The 14,322-nt window shown below is 36.9% G+C and overlaps 1 protein-coding gene across 1 annotated transcript in view; it reads left to right on the plus strand.

Moving 5' to 3' along the window:
* The first annotated feature begins 276 nt into the window (after positions 1-276).
* PRIM2 (DNA primase subunit 2) overlaps positions 277-14,322 on the plus strand; it is a 276,122-nt gene continuing 262,076 nt past the window's right edge. Inside the window, exons 1-4 of the mRNA XM_054569539.1 lie at positions 277-430; positions 2,274-2,377; positions 5,704-5,783; positions 7,132-7,252. Coding sequence (XP_054425514.1) covers positions 277-430; positions 2,274-2,377; positions 5,704-5,783; positions 7,132-7,252 — 459 coding nt within the window. The remainder of the gene's footprint in view (positions 431-2,273; positions 2,378-5,703; positions 5,784-7,131; positions 7,253-14,322) is intronic.

A 14,322-nucleotide genomic window follows, 5' to 3' on the forward strand; every position in this document is an offset into this window, starting at 1 on the left:
TAGGACCACCACCTGTATCTTCTCTAATAAGCGCCGCCCCGGCCCCCCCCCCGCCCCCAAACTACCAATTACAAAATTGTTAGAGGTGAATTGTAGAAAATCTGGAAAATACAGAAAGACATCACCCAGGGATAGCCACTGTTAACATTTTGTGTATGCCCTTGAACTTCAGTTTTATTTTTATGTGCATGTGGAGTTACTGTGTTTGGTTTGTTTTCTATTCGACTCCAGTTTTCATCATTTCAGCCTTTTCATGTGCTTTCTTATAAGGTAACAATGCAGTTTTCTGGAGGAAAAAGGAAGAAACTGAAGTTGGGAGGTGATCAGAGGAATGCTTGCTACCCTCACAGCCTTCAGTTTTACTTGCAGCCGCCTACTGAAAACATATCTTTGATAGAGTTTGAAAACTTGGCTATTGACAGAGTTAAATGTGAGTGATATTTGAATTAGAACTTACATATTCATGAACACCTCACTTATACTTTGTGAGAATGAGTATGGTAATTTATTTCCTTTGTTAAGCAATCCACTCAAGTGTTTATTGAGGGTTTGCTGTTCGTTTATTTACTGTACAGTTCATGTTTATTGAGTCCACGGTACTCTAGGTGGTAGGGATTCTGAGATGAATAATGTAATTCTCATCTTTGGCGAAATTGTATTCTAGAACATGGTGACAGGCATCCAAAATAAAAATCATAGTTTAGTATTTTAAGGGCTCTAGTAGTAGTGGTGGCTAAAGCTATTGGAGATGGTGATAGCCAGAAAAGGAGCAGGACTAGGGGAAGATGATTAGTTTGCTCTGGTATACCATAATAAGGAGGTACCCGAGAGGCATGGGTTTATGTTCAGAATTCATCTGAGAAGTTTTTAATTCTTGAATTCAAAAATGCCTCTTTTGTTGTATGGAAGGAAGAAAAATTCACCTGAGGAAGGGCTGACAGAGGGCTTTGGGCAACTTTTAATCAAGATTCAGAGTGGTTCATTGGATGATTGGAGGGCTCTGCTTCTTCGCTATTGTGTCTTTTTCTCTGCTTCATCAGAAAGCAAGGGCTATCTTTCTGATGAGTCTGCCGAGTAAATGAAGCAGAGTGCCTAACAGGGAGTTCCACATGAGGGATGCAAACAAGGGGTGCTTAACTTTTTTCTCCTTTTCTATTCCTCAGCCACAGTGACTCAGTATAGTAGTAATTATCACCATTTCTCCCGTCTCCCTGGTTGACAATCTTTGTATTAGATTATGCTGTGGGAAGTCAATGTTTTCTACAAATGAAAGGAGGTTGTCCTCTTACAAACATAAAATTTACGAGGTCTGTCTGGAAAAAGTCCAGCCATTGTTAATCTAATGAGAACAGTTTGCATGACATTGACTTAAAGCTTGGCAGCCGAGGAGAGTGAACTGGAATGGGTGCGCATGAACAGTGATGACTTCACTGTATGAATCAGTGGGGGTGGTAGATGCTGTTGAGTGAGCTTGTGTACTGTATGGCCATCACATTCAAAATGACTGAATCAGCAGAGCGATGAATCCGCTGCAGCTGGGGGCAACTGGTGATTGGCAGCTTCATCACAACAATGCACCTGCTCATGCATCGCATCTCGTGTAGAGTTTTTTGGTGAAACATCAAATTCCCAGGTGACCCAGCCCCCTCTACAGCCCAGATTTGGTGCCCTGTGAATTGTGGCTTTTCCCAGAACTAAAATCACCTTTGAGAGGGAAGAGATTTCAGACCATCTATGAGATTCAGGAAAATACAACAGGTCAGCTGAGGGTTATAGGGTGAAATGTGTGTTTCACTGAGGTGTTATTGTCCTGTGTACAATATTTCTTGTATTTTGTATCATCTTCAGTAAATGTCTTTTTTTCAGAACTTGTTTGTTTATTTTTAGAGAGGGGAAGAGAGGAAGAATGAGGGAGAGAAACATCATTGTGTGATTGCCTCTCACATGCTCCCCACTGGGGACCTGGCCTGCAACTCAGGCATGTGCCCTGATTGGGAATTGAACCAGCAACCCTTTGGTTTGCAGACCGGTGCTCAATCCACTGAACCCTACCAGCCAGGGCAGATGTGTTTATTTTTCATATTACATGCTGCATATCTTCTGGACAGACCTCATATATATTGTACTTGCAGAAAATAATTGTTACAACTTGTCATCTTTTATAAACAAGTAATTATGGAATTGCTCTTCATAGATTTTATGTCTTGAATTTTGTTTTTAAAAATTATCTTGCACTTATATGTTTTTCTTTTATTAAAAATTATCTTTTTCAGTGCTAAAAGCAGTTGAAAATCTTGGTGTGAGCTATGTGAAAGGAACTGAGCAGTACCAGAGTAAGCTGGAGGCTGAGATTCGAAAGGTCAAGTTTTCCTACAGAGTAAGTAAAAGAAGGAAATAAATATTCCTTCACTGTCTATATGTTCATGTACTGAGTGTCAGTTATGGGAAGGGGCTTGTATTAGGTACAGGGCTTTCATAAAGATTAATACAGCATCATAGTCTTTGCCTGAAGGTATGTACAGTCTCCTAGGGGTGATTTATGTGTAGTCAGATGACTGTGATAAGGCAGGGTTTTTCAACTTTGGGACTGTCGACATTTTGGGAATGCTAATTCCTTCTTGCAGGGACTGTTCTGTGCATTGTAAGATGCTCAGTAGCATTCCTGGTTTCTGCCCACTACATGTTTCCAGACACTACCATATGTACCCTGTGCTTGTATACAGGGTGATGAACGCTGCTCTTGGATGTGTGCTTTAGGAGCTCCGGTAGCACAAATAATCCCCCAGTTCAGGTTGGGGTGGTTTGGGAAGGCTTCTCAGATGAGACAGTGCTGGAATTGCATCTTGATGGATGCAATTAGATTTTTATTTTGGGAAGATGCCTGTTAGCAGCAGATAGATAGGCTCATGTCTGGTAGGAGGAAAACCAGTTACGAGTCTGGAAATGATGAGAGTGAATTGAATGGAGAGAAGACTGATTGAAGAGGTATTAAGAAGGTAGAATCAAAAGATTTTAGTGACTGGTTGCAGGAAGAAGAGAGAGAAGAGTTATGAATGACACCCAGGTTTCTAGTTAGGACAATAAGGTGGATGGTGGTGATACTTTGCAATGTGATACATAGGAGGAGAAGCAAGACTTAGACGGAAGATGTTGATTTTAGTTCTAGATAAGGGCTTGAGGTGCCTGGGGAGATGTCTGGTGGACAACTGGATATACATATAGGTCTGGACTTAGGAAACATCTGGAGTAGGAGTATAGATTTCAGAGAAATGTTGGAATTATCAGGAGTAGGTGAGAGTGCCATAGAAAAATACTTGAGTGAGAAGAGAAGGTGATGGAGGATAGGATGTGAGAAATATCCATATTTAAGCTGAAGTAAAATTGGAGGGGTTTGGGAAGGAGCTGCCTGGCCCAAACAAAGATCCCTGAAAGCATGAGAACTGCCTGAAAAACCTAGAGCACAGACCATAAGAACATTTACATGACTGTCTGATCTCTGGGTAGGGAAGGAAACAAATATAACAAATTATAAAGGACAAAAAAATCTAAAGATTTGACCCTAAAAATATAAAATTGTGCATCTAAAAAAATTACAAAAATTTTTGCAGTCATCAAATTATAGGAGATGTTCACCATAAATATGTATCAAAAAGGTGATATTATGAAGATGTGAAGAACTATTAAATTAATACCTTAATTAAATTAAGTCAAATTAATTAAGACAAATTAAATAAAAAATCCTGACACAAATTGATAAATGATATTAATAAAGATGTTATAGGAATGATAACAGCGAACATTTCTGTCATGCTTGCTCTACCCCAGAGTTTGTCCTAAGTGCACTGCGTATATTAACCCATGTGCTCCAGGCCACAGTCTTATCAGGTAGGTGCTATTATTACCCCTGTTACATAGATGAGGGTCCCGAGTTACAGGTAGGCGAAATAACTTGCCCAACCTCATGAGAGAGTAAATGGTGGAGCCAAGATTCTAACAGTTTCAGTAGCTTCGGATACCAAGATTCTAACAGTTTCAGTAGCTTCGGATACATCATATAAGATGAGCTATGCGGCGGAATCCATTGATTTATCACCTGGGTGGACTCTTTGTACAGTAGAAGCCGGAGTGGTGACCGTGGTTGGAGGGGAGGCTGAGAGTTGGAGATGGAATATGCACTCTTCTAAGATGTTTAGCTGAAAGGACCGGGGAGCAATAGGGCTGAGTATAGAGGAAGTTGTAGGGAAAAGTGAAGACACATGTATGTATGTATACACACACTTATATGACAGGAGATAGTTAAACATATTAGTAAGCTGAGTAGAAAGATCTAGAAGAGAAAGAAGAGGAGAGGAGCTTGAAGATACTATAAGAGACCATTTGATAACTCACGGCCCTGAGGCAGGAACAGGTGGGTTGCAGGGTTTAGGTGTAGGAATGACATCTCCCTCCCTTTTTGTGGGGAGATGGAGAGATACTTTGTCCATGGAGAGGGAAGGGAAGGCAAGGCAGCACAGCATGTGGCCACAGAAGGTTGGAGCTGAAGAAGTCGGCCTGGTGGCCTTTATTTTCTGTAAAATAGGTCAAGTTGTCAGCTGAGAGACTTCTCAGGAAGGCGGTGTGATGTGAAGTCTGGGCCAGCAGTGTAGAGTGAAACAGCTTTTCTAAGAAATGAGAACACAGTTGATTATGTGTCAAATCCCAGCTCTACTGGGTGAAAGTTTTGTGACCCTGGACAAGTATAACTTCCCTGTGCCTCACGTTCCTCATCTTTAAAATAAGGACACACAGCAGGGTCTACCTCACAGGATTTTTTTAAAAGGGTTAAATGGGTTAATACACTAAAAATGCTTCATAGTACTTGGTACCTCATAAGTGCACAACACGTTTGCCTTTACTATTTTGGACTTGATAAGGTTTCCTTTGTGTTGGTAAAGGTCCAGCTGAGGTTAGAGGATATGACTTTTTTAATATTCCAAATTCTCAAAGCTGTATATTTTTTTCTTCAGAGGTTCTCAGTATTTTGGAATAGGACTGCAGAGTATAGCTATAAATTAATTTAGAATCTCGGTTTTGCCAGAAGGTTTAAAGGCAAGAGGTTGAGGGTTGATGTAAGAAGTTGTTGCAGTTCAAATCACTTCGGTGTCACAGAAAAAAAAAAAGTTGAAACGGTGAGAGCCTTGGGTATATGATAGATAAAAAAGAAAGTTAAGCCCTGGCTGGGTGGCACAGCTGGTTGGAGCGCTGTCCCATACGTCAAAAGGTTGTGGCTTTGATTCCTGGTCAGGGTACACACCTAGGTTGTGGGTTTCATCCCCTGCCCAGGTGTGTGTGGTGGTGGAGGAGGGCAACTGATTGATACTTCTCTTTCACATCAATGTTTCTCTCTCTCTCTGCCCCCCTTCCTTTCTAAAATTGATAAACATATCCTTGTGTGAGGATTAAAAATTAAAAAAAAAGTAAGAGAAGGAGTTGATAGGAAGAAAATAGTGGGATTCAAACCCAGGAAGTTTTGCTGAGATGAGTTCAATTCTTAAGTTTCACTCCGTTGCTGACTTAAGCAAAATGATAATTACCTGGAAAGAATATTATAAAATTTGTGCCTTTGAATTTTTTACTTTACATTGGCTTATGCTGGCTCACAACTTCTTTATATCTCTTACTATTCTAATGCATTTATTTTATTCATCTACCATTACTTTTAAGGAAAACTTAGAAAATGAATATGAAGCACGAAGACGAGATCACATTTCTCACTTTATTTTGCGTCTTGCTTATTGCCAGTCGTGAGTATGCATTTATACCCTCACTGTCAAATCTGATATCTCGGGTTATAAACTGGTACATGGAAAGTTAACATGTATTGTACTGAACTTAGGAAACCTCATAACACCAGAAACCAGTGGTTTATCTTGCAGTGAATTGTTTGAAACAAGTTGTTTAATACAAAATATCAAAAAAAAAATCCTATAGCAAAATTTTGCCTGTTGAAACACTTTACCTTTATGGGAGAGTTTCTTCATTTGTGATTTAAATCTGGAGGGCTTTTGATACTGGTTTTTTTTTTTTTACCCCCCAGAAGAAAGTGCTAATGTTTATGAGAAATAACGAATCAAATACACGCTTGAATTTGATATAGGTATTTAGAAGTTGATATGTATGGGCTACTGACCATTAGATTAAGATATTTTCCTTTGGCAGTTGGTTTCTTATAAGTCAATAGTGACACCCAGAGGGAAAGGAGTTAGTTGCCTTTTATTTTAAACTTTTTTTTTCCCTGTTTTAATTTTGGCAAAATAACATACCTATAAGTGTATTTTCTGCTTTTTACTAAAGGTTTATCAAATGAGAATGTTCAGTTGCTTATTATCCCAAGATAATGACTGAGAAATTATTGACCAGCTTTGGTCCTAGAGATTTTCGTTTGTATAAAAGAATATGTAGTTTATGCAATTTATGCAGTGAATGAATTGCTGACAATGTGAAATCCATTTTGGAAAAAAACTAAATCATATTTTATATGTGGGAGCATAATCATTATATAACAACAATAATGCAGGTTTTGGATCTATCCTGTAAATTAATATACAGTATTTATATGTTCGCTTTAAAAAAATTGAGGTATACTGTGCACATTAAATTTTGTGAAATTATAAACAGTAAAGCTGTAAGCAGAGTTTACATTGTGAAGTTTATCCAATCATAATCTATTCAGAGTTAAAGTTACCTTTATAAAATTTGGATTTATTTGGCATTGGTGAAACTACCTTAGACAGAAGCAATACCTATATTCTAATGTAATTGACTATTTTGCAGTTACATTAAATACAGTGAACCATTTTATATTATTTGATAATAATGAAGTTAGGCTTGAAGTATATTGTATTTAATTCTTTTACTGTTATGTTCATTACACCTCTCTCTCCCATATTCAGCCCATCCCTGGAAGATTGTAATGTGTGGTATTCATACTGTCTTTATCACAATGGAACACCCTTAACTTCTGTCCATTGGCATCTTGGTCATGCTTGAATATTGTTTCATAGAAATTTCTTGGATTTAATAATTGGTAGACTTTTAAAATAACCTTTGAACTTATCATTTATACTTATAATTTTCCTGTCTCCATTTCAGTGAAGATCTTAGACGCTGGTTCATTCAACAAGAAATGGATCTCCTTCGATTTCGATTCAGTATTTTACCCAAGGACAAAATTCAAGATTTTTTAAAGGATAGTCATTTGCAGTTTGAGGCTGTAAGTATATTTTTGGAGTCATTTCCAATTTTTTCCACTATTCATCCCTCCCTAAGTGCTAGCATTGATGTGTGGAGTTTTGTTCTCTTTACATTTTCTTAAGTATCTGCCTGAGAGAATGGCCACTGGTTTTGCATGACAATGAACCTTTTCCTTTCCTTGACTGGAAGAAAAGGGGCTCCTTAGTACCGAGGCCTCACATTTAGTTGCTTTCTTAAATATGTGATTAATGAAAGCACAAAAAGATTTAATTTATAAAAGTTCATCTTTAACCAGAATTTTCTAGGCCAATTTTTTTTTTTTTTTTAAAGATTTATTTATTTTAAGAGAGAGGGGAGGGAGGGAGGAAGGAAGAGCGGGAAACATCAAAGTGTGTCATTGCCACTTGCGCCCCCCCTACTGGGGATGTGGCATGTGCCCTGACAGGGAATTAAACTAGTGACCCGTTGGTTCTCAGGCCAGCACTCAGTCCACTGAGCCACACCAACCAGGGCTAGGCCAAAAATTTAAAGCTAATGATGTTTTAAAGAAAACAGAAGTGTTAGTACTTATTTCCAATAATGAAGTTTAGAGGGGTTAATAATTTATTTTAAAAGTCAGTTGTTAGTAAAATCTTTGAATAGTTTTGAAAATAACTTTGCAGACAAACCTGAATGATTTACATATAGTAATTATATTAAAAAGAAGTGTCTGGTACATGTTTAGCAGGGATGAGTATTGTGGGTGGAGATAGAATTTGTGTCCTTTTAGGTGGCTCTGTGCTGCGGGATGAAGGTTGAATAATTCTGCCTGGGGAGACTTAGAGCGGTCAGATGGTAGTAGGACTGGTTGAGACTTAACTTGGGTGTTAGAATGGATGACTTGAGGCCAAAGTAAAATGAAAAAGTTGGAGTAGATGAAAGACATCCTATTTGAGAAGTGGAAGATGTAAGAATCATTGTGGGTTATTGAGTTGGGAAAAAAGAGATTGCTTCAAGGGAAGCAAACAAACATTTGCAGGCATTTAGAGTCTATTATGTGCTTGGGAGGCACCTTCCACAGCTTCTCTTACTTCTCACAAGAACCTCACAAGATGTTTCTAAATAATATCTGCCCAGGCATAGAAATGTGTCAAGCTCAGGACCTTCTCACCCAAACGCCATGCACTCTCCACTTTGCTTTTAACTTTGATCCTTTGTGAAGTTCCTTACTCCTAATATCAATTACAATCAATTTATCCTTTCATATTAAAAATAATTTATACTTTTGCCATTATTGACGTTATTGATTTATTTTGCTATAGAGAAAGTGTCCTTGAGATTTACTCTTGAGAGTGTCTTAACATGTTGGCAAGTATAGTTTTTTAAAGCAAAAACTGTGCTTCTTTTTAAAAAACTTTAAAAACTGATGTATAATATATACAGAAAATTGCACAAATCATAAGTGTACAGCTCTATGAAGTACCACAGGGTGAGCATTATCACGGTTGAGAACAGAACATTGCTCTAGCCCTATGTTCCCTTGTGCCTCCTCCCATTCTGCCTCTTGCTTCCCACCAAAAAGTAACCACTATCCTCAATTTAATATCATAAATTGTCTTTTTTTTAACTTTATATAAAAAGTATCACATAGTATATCCTCCACCCCCAGTTTTATTGAGAAATAATTAACATGTAGCATTGTGTAAGTTTAAGGTGCACAATGTGATGATTTGATATACATATAAATTGTGAAATTTTTACCACAGTAAGGTTAGTTGACACATCCTTCATCTAATATAGTTACCATTTTGTTGTTTTTATAATGAGAACATTTAAGTTCTACTGTCATAGCAACTTTCTAGTTAGTACCCAGTACAGCATTATTAACCATAGTCACCATGCTGTACATTAGATCCCTGCAACTTACTCTTCTTATAGTTAGAAGTTTATACCCTTTGACCAACATCTCATTTTCTCTACCCCACCAGCCCCTGGCAACCAGCATTCTAGTCTGCTTCTGTGATTCGGCTTTTTTAGATTCCACTTATAAATGAGATCACAGGTACAATTTTTTAAATAATAGCTTTATTGAGATAGTATTCACGTCTTGAAATTCTTTTTTTTTTTTTTTTTTTTTTTTTAAGATTTTTACTTATTTTCAGAAAGAGAAGGGAGGGAAACATCAATGTGTGGTTGGCTCTTGAGTGCCCTCTACTGGGGACCTGGCCCACAACCCAGGCATGTGCCCTGACTGGGAATTGAACCAACAGTGCTTTTGTTCTCAGGCCAGCATTCCATCCACTGAGCCACACCAGCCAGACTGAAAGTCACCATTTTAAAATATACAATTTATTGGTTTTTAGTATAATCACAGAATAGTGCAACAATAACCTCAGCCTAATTTTGGAACATTTCATTACCTTAAAAAAGAAACTTGTATCCATTAATAGTCACTCTGCATTTCTCACTCTCTCATCCCTTTGCAACCACTAAGCTACTTTCTGTCTTTGTAGTAAGATTTGAAATTGAGAAGTGTGAGTCCTCTGCTCTTTTTTGAAGATTATTCTGGCTACCCTAGGTGTACTGCTGTTTCTTATTTTAGGATAAATTTGTCAGTTTCTACAAATAAGCCAGCTAGGATTCAGACTGGGTTTGCGGAGACTATGTAGATCAATTTGGGGAATATTGCCGTCTTAATATTAAGTCTCCTGATCCACAAACGGGGGATATTATTCTATTTCTTAAGATTTAAAATATTTTTCTCAAACAAAATCATGTAATTTTGTTAAATTTATGCCTAAGTATTTTATTTTCTAATGTCATTGTAAATAGAGTTTTTTTAAACTTCATTTTTGGAATGTTCATTGCTAGTGTACAGAAATCCAACTGGTTTTTATATTTTGAATTTGGAAGTCATTTATTAGTTCCAATAATTTTTAGTGGATTCCTTAGGAGATTATATCTCTTACCAATACACAACCTTACTCCTTTCCAATTTGGATACTTTTCATTTTTTTATTTTTGTCTAATTTCCCTAGCTAGGCTCTCCAGTAATATATGAATCCAAGTGGCAAGAGCGGACAAACTTGTCTTGTTTCTGATTTTCAGGATAGTATTCAGTCTTTTACTATCATATATGATGGTAGCTGTGGATTTTTTGTAGTTTCCCTTTACCAGATTAAGGAAATTTCCTTTAAAGTTTAATTGAGCAATATAAATATATTTTATTTGTCCATTCTAAAAAATAAAAAAATGTAGTCAAGCATTTCTTCATGAGTGTTAGATTTTTTTCCAAATGCTTTTTCTGCACCTGTTGAGATGATTATATGGTTTTGTCCTTTATTAATATGGTATGTTACATTAGCTGATTAACTGATTTTTGGATGTTAAAATAGCCTTGCTGTGATATTCTTGGAATCAAGCACCCTTGGTCAAACTGTGTGACACTTTTTATATGTTGCTAGATTTGATTTGTTAGTATTTTGTAGAGGATTTCTGTGTTTGTTGCTAAGGAATATGAGTCTAATTTCCTTGTGATGTTTGTCTGGTTTTGGTATCAGGGTACTATTGGTCTCATAGAATGAATTGGAAAGTGTTTCCTCCTCTTGTGGTTTTTTTTTTTGAAAACATCGTGCAGTTTTGGTGTTAATTCTTTAAACATTTGGTGGAATTTACAGTGAATATATTCTAAGCTTCTCTTTGTGGGTTTTTTTTAAAATAAAGATTTTATTTACTTATTTTTAGAGAGCTGGGAAGGGAGGGAGAAAGAGAAACATCGATGTGAGAAAGAAACATTGATTAGTTGCCTCTCTTAAGAGCCCCAAATTGGGACCAAACCTTCAACCCAGGCAAGTGCCCGGACCAGGAATTGAACCCATGATCTTTTGCTTTGTGGGACAGTGCTCAACCAGCTGAGCCAGGGCTGTGTGGTGCTTTAAAATTACTAATTCATTTACTTGTTATAGATCTACTTACATTTTCTCTTTCTTTTTGAGTTAGTTTTGGTAACTTGTGTTTTTTGGGAATTTGTTGATTTCCTCTAAGTTACCTAATTGACACATGAAATTATACACAGAATTCCCTTATAATTCTTTTTATTCCTGTAAGATTGGTAATTATGTCCTGTCTTTCCTGATTTTATTATCTCTTGTTTTATTAAGTTATCTCTTGTTTTATTGGATCACATAAATAGAGGTTTGTCAATTTTGTTGAGCCTTTCAAGTAACTAACTTGGTTTTGTTGATTTTTCTCTTGTCTATTTCATATTTCTCTAATTTTTGTTCTTTAGTCTTATCAATCTTTATGATTTCCTTCCTTTTGCTTACTTTGGGTTTAGTTTGCTCCTCCCTTGTAGTTTCTTAAGGTGAAGATTAGGTTACTGATTTGAAGTGTTTTATTTTTTATTTTTTTGAATTTTTTAGTGAGAGGGGAAGGGAGGGAGAGGAATATTGACCTGAGAGAGAAGCATTATTGGTTGCCTCCTGTATGCACCCTAGCAGGGTACTGAACCCACAAGCCAGGCATGCACCCTGATTGGGAATAGAACTGGCAACCTTTCGGTTTGTGACATATGGCCAACCCACTGAGCCCCACTGGCCTGGGCTTGAAGTGTTTTTTTGTTTTTAAATGTAGGCATTTAGAGCTATAAATTTTTCTTTTTTCAAGCACTCCTTTAGATGTATTCCATGAGCTTTAGTATGCTGTGTTTCATTTTCATTCATTTCAAAGTATTTCTTTTTTTCTTCTTTGACATATTGGTCATTTGGACTATGTTGTTTACTTTTTACATATTTTTGAATTTCCCAAACTTCCTCCTATTACTGATGTTAAAAAAAATTATTTGCATTTTAGGATGAGAACACATTTTGTATAACTTTAATCCTTTTAAAATTAAGTCTTATTTTGTAAAATAAGTCTTACTTAACTTGAATCCTTAGGTCCCATAACTCTTCCCATTTGTCAGCTGTTAACATTGCATGAATATACAGAACCCGCACATTTTCTTAATTTTGATTAGAATAATGGGCTTGCATTCGAAAACTGTTGTACTAAAAGAGATGTCAGTGATGCTTTTAGATTCAGGACCCATATTTTAGACTCAGGGCCAAACAAGGGTTAGGGAAATGTTAACATTTGTCACACCAGCTGGTCTCCATTGTGCGTAACCTCTGCTACCTAAGTTGAGGCTGAAGGACACAGTGGGAGTGAAGAGTTCGTTGCGGGGGGCGGTTTCCTATGTCACAGAAGCTGGATTGCTGGCACACACATCTTGGGGTTCAAGTGTGGAATTCAAGTGTGTGTGCTGTGTTTGTGTGCATTTCTGTCTTTTTCGTTAAAATGGCAATGACATATTGATCTACTTCTGTAAAATAAATGTTTTTATGTTATGAGGAGATGCAGTGTTACAACTAAATTGCATTGTGTTTGCTTTGTGGAGAAATACAGAAAAAGGGATAATTAATTTCTTGCATAGTTTTTTTTCCTTGAATTTTGCTTTTGTTCAGTTTACCTTGGCTGATGTAATTTTATTTGATACAAACTGGAGGATGCAAGTGGGGCCAGTTATCAGATGCTGGGATTCTTGTGTTCTATTTCTAGCTGTGGCAGGGCTTTGATACTTTGGCTTTTTTAGTCTGAATGTGGGTTTCCAGTGGACAGGAGATTTTGAACCTTTATGACATACAACAGAAAGCCTTAATATGAAGTATTCAAAAAGGAAAACTGGTTGTTGTTGTTGTTTTTTTTTTTTTTTGGATTTACGTGGAAATAGCTTGGGTTTTAAATCTGAAATTTCTAGGAAGGATAAGAAATGAATAAATAATGCCTGCAGTCTGTGGGAACCATTTTGGATCTCTCACTGTTGAGTTGATTGACTTACCCTCGTGTCACTTTAAAGGTGAATGGGTAAGGTTAAACAGATTCTATTAACGCTTCTTCACTTGACCAGTTAGGGAAAGGTCAGCCTTTGACAGCTGTCAGCCTCACAGACAAAGGGCCTCTGTGCCATTGCAGTTCAGACACTTGACAGCAGCGTATAATCTACCTCAGTGTTTTCAAACCACAGAACAGTCAAAAAATAGTCAAAGTCAATTTGATTTGAAATGCCGGTGGATTTACTGGCAGGCTCTTTTCACAAGAATAGTACAGAACGGCAGGGACAGTGATGGTGAGCATCCTGAAACATGTGGAGAGGATCCTGTGTGTCACAAACGAAACCGTACTGCTTGTTAAATAGAACGAGTGCTGTTCAATTGCCAAACATGTTCGGGAGCTAAGACTTTGAGTGAAGGCAAGTGTGGCTGGTAACCTTGTTGCCCTGCTCACTGAAAATAAGTACATGCAAAACTTATAATTGCTTATTATTCTTATTTTAAAATAGTTTTCCTTATCCTGAGCCTAACATTTAAAATTTGCTTCTTAGCCCTTGTAGTTTGAAATCTTAATTTCTTTTATCTTAGAAATTACTTCATGTCATTTTTGGCTGATGACTTCTTTTAGGTGAACATGAATTAAAGTTTGTACTTTGTAATTGAAAATGTCAGTTATGTGAATTTATTAGGAACTTTTGGATGCCTTTCTCCAGTTAACATTGGAACATTGATTTTACATTGATTTAATAGTTTCACATGTGTAGACTTTTAAAATAGTTTTTGGTGTTTACTTGTGTATCATTGTTTCTTAGATATTTGCAAGTTGACCTTAAGGTAGCCATGGTTTTCTGATCATTTTGGCCCTTTCTTCACAGGGGAGGGCAAAAGTAGGTTTACAATTGTTTGTATGGATAATACAGTAACTAATAAAAATACAAGAATAAACCGTGTTTTGCATACTCACAACTGTGAGCCTACGTTTGCCCCACTCTGGATTGTTTTCATGGTCAGCTGGTGCAGTTTGGGTTGTAGCTCTCCTGGAATATACATTCATCATTGTGGTCAACTCAACTTCCGTTACTTAAACTATGAAAATGCCATCCACCCAGTGGACATGACTCTTTGTACCTACCCTTTGGAATATACTTATAAATTATAAGCCTATTAATAAGTTGCAAAGTGATTTCAATGTGGTGCCTGCAAAATGAAATATGTATACCTTTATTCTCTCCTTTTGACA

Source organism: Pteronotus mesoamericanus, unplaced genomic scaffold (genome assembly GCF_021234165.1).
Source record: "Pteronotus mesoamericanus isolate MK-2021 breed Mesoamerican mustached bat unplaced genomic scaffold, CSHL_Meso_final contig_20, whole genome shotgun sequence".
NCBI lineage: Eukaryota > Metazoa > Chordata > Mammalia > Chiroptera > Mormoopidae > Pteronotus > Pteronotus mesoamericanus.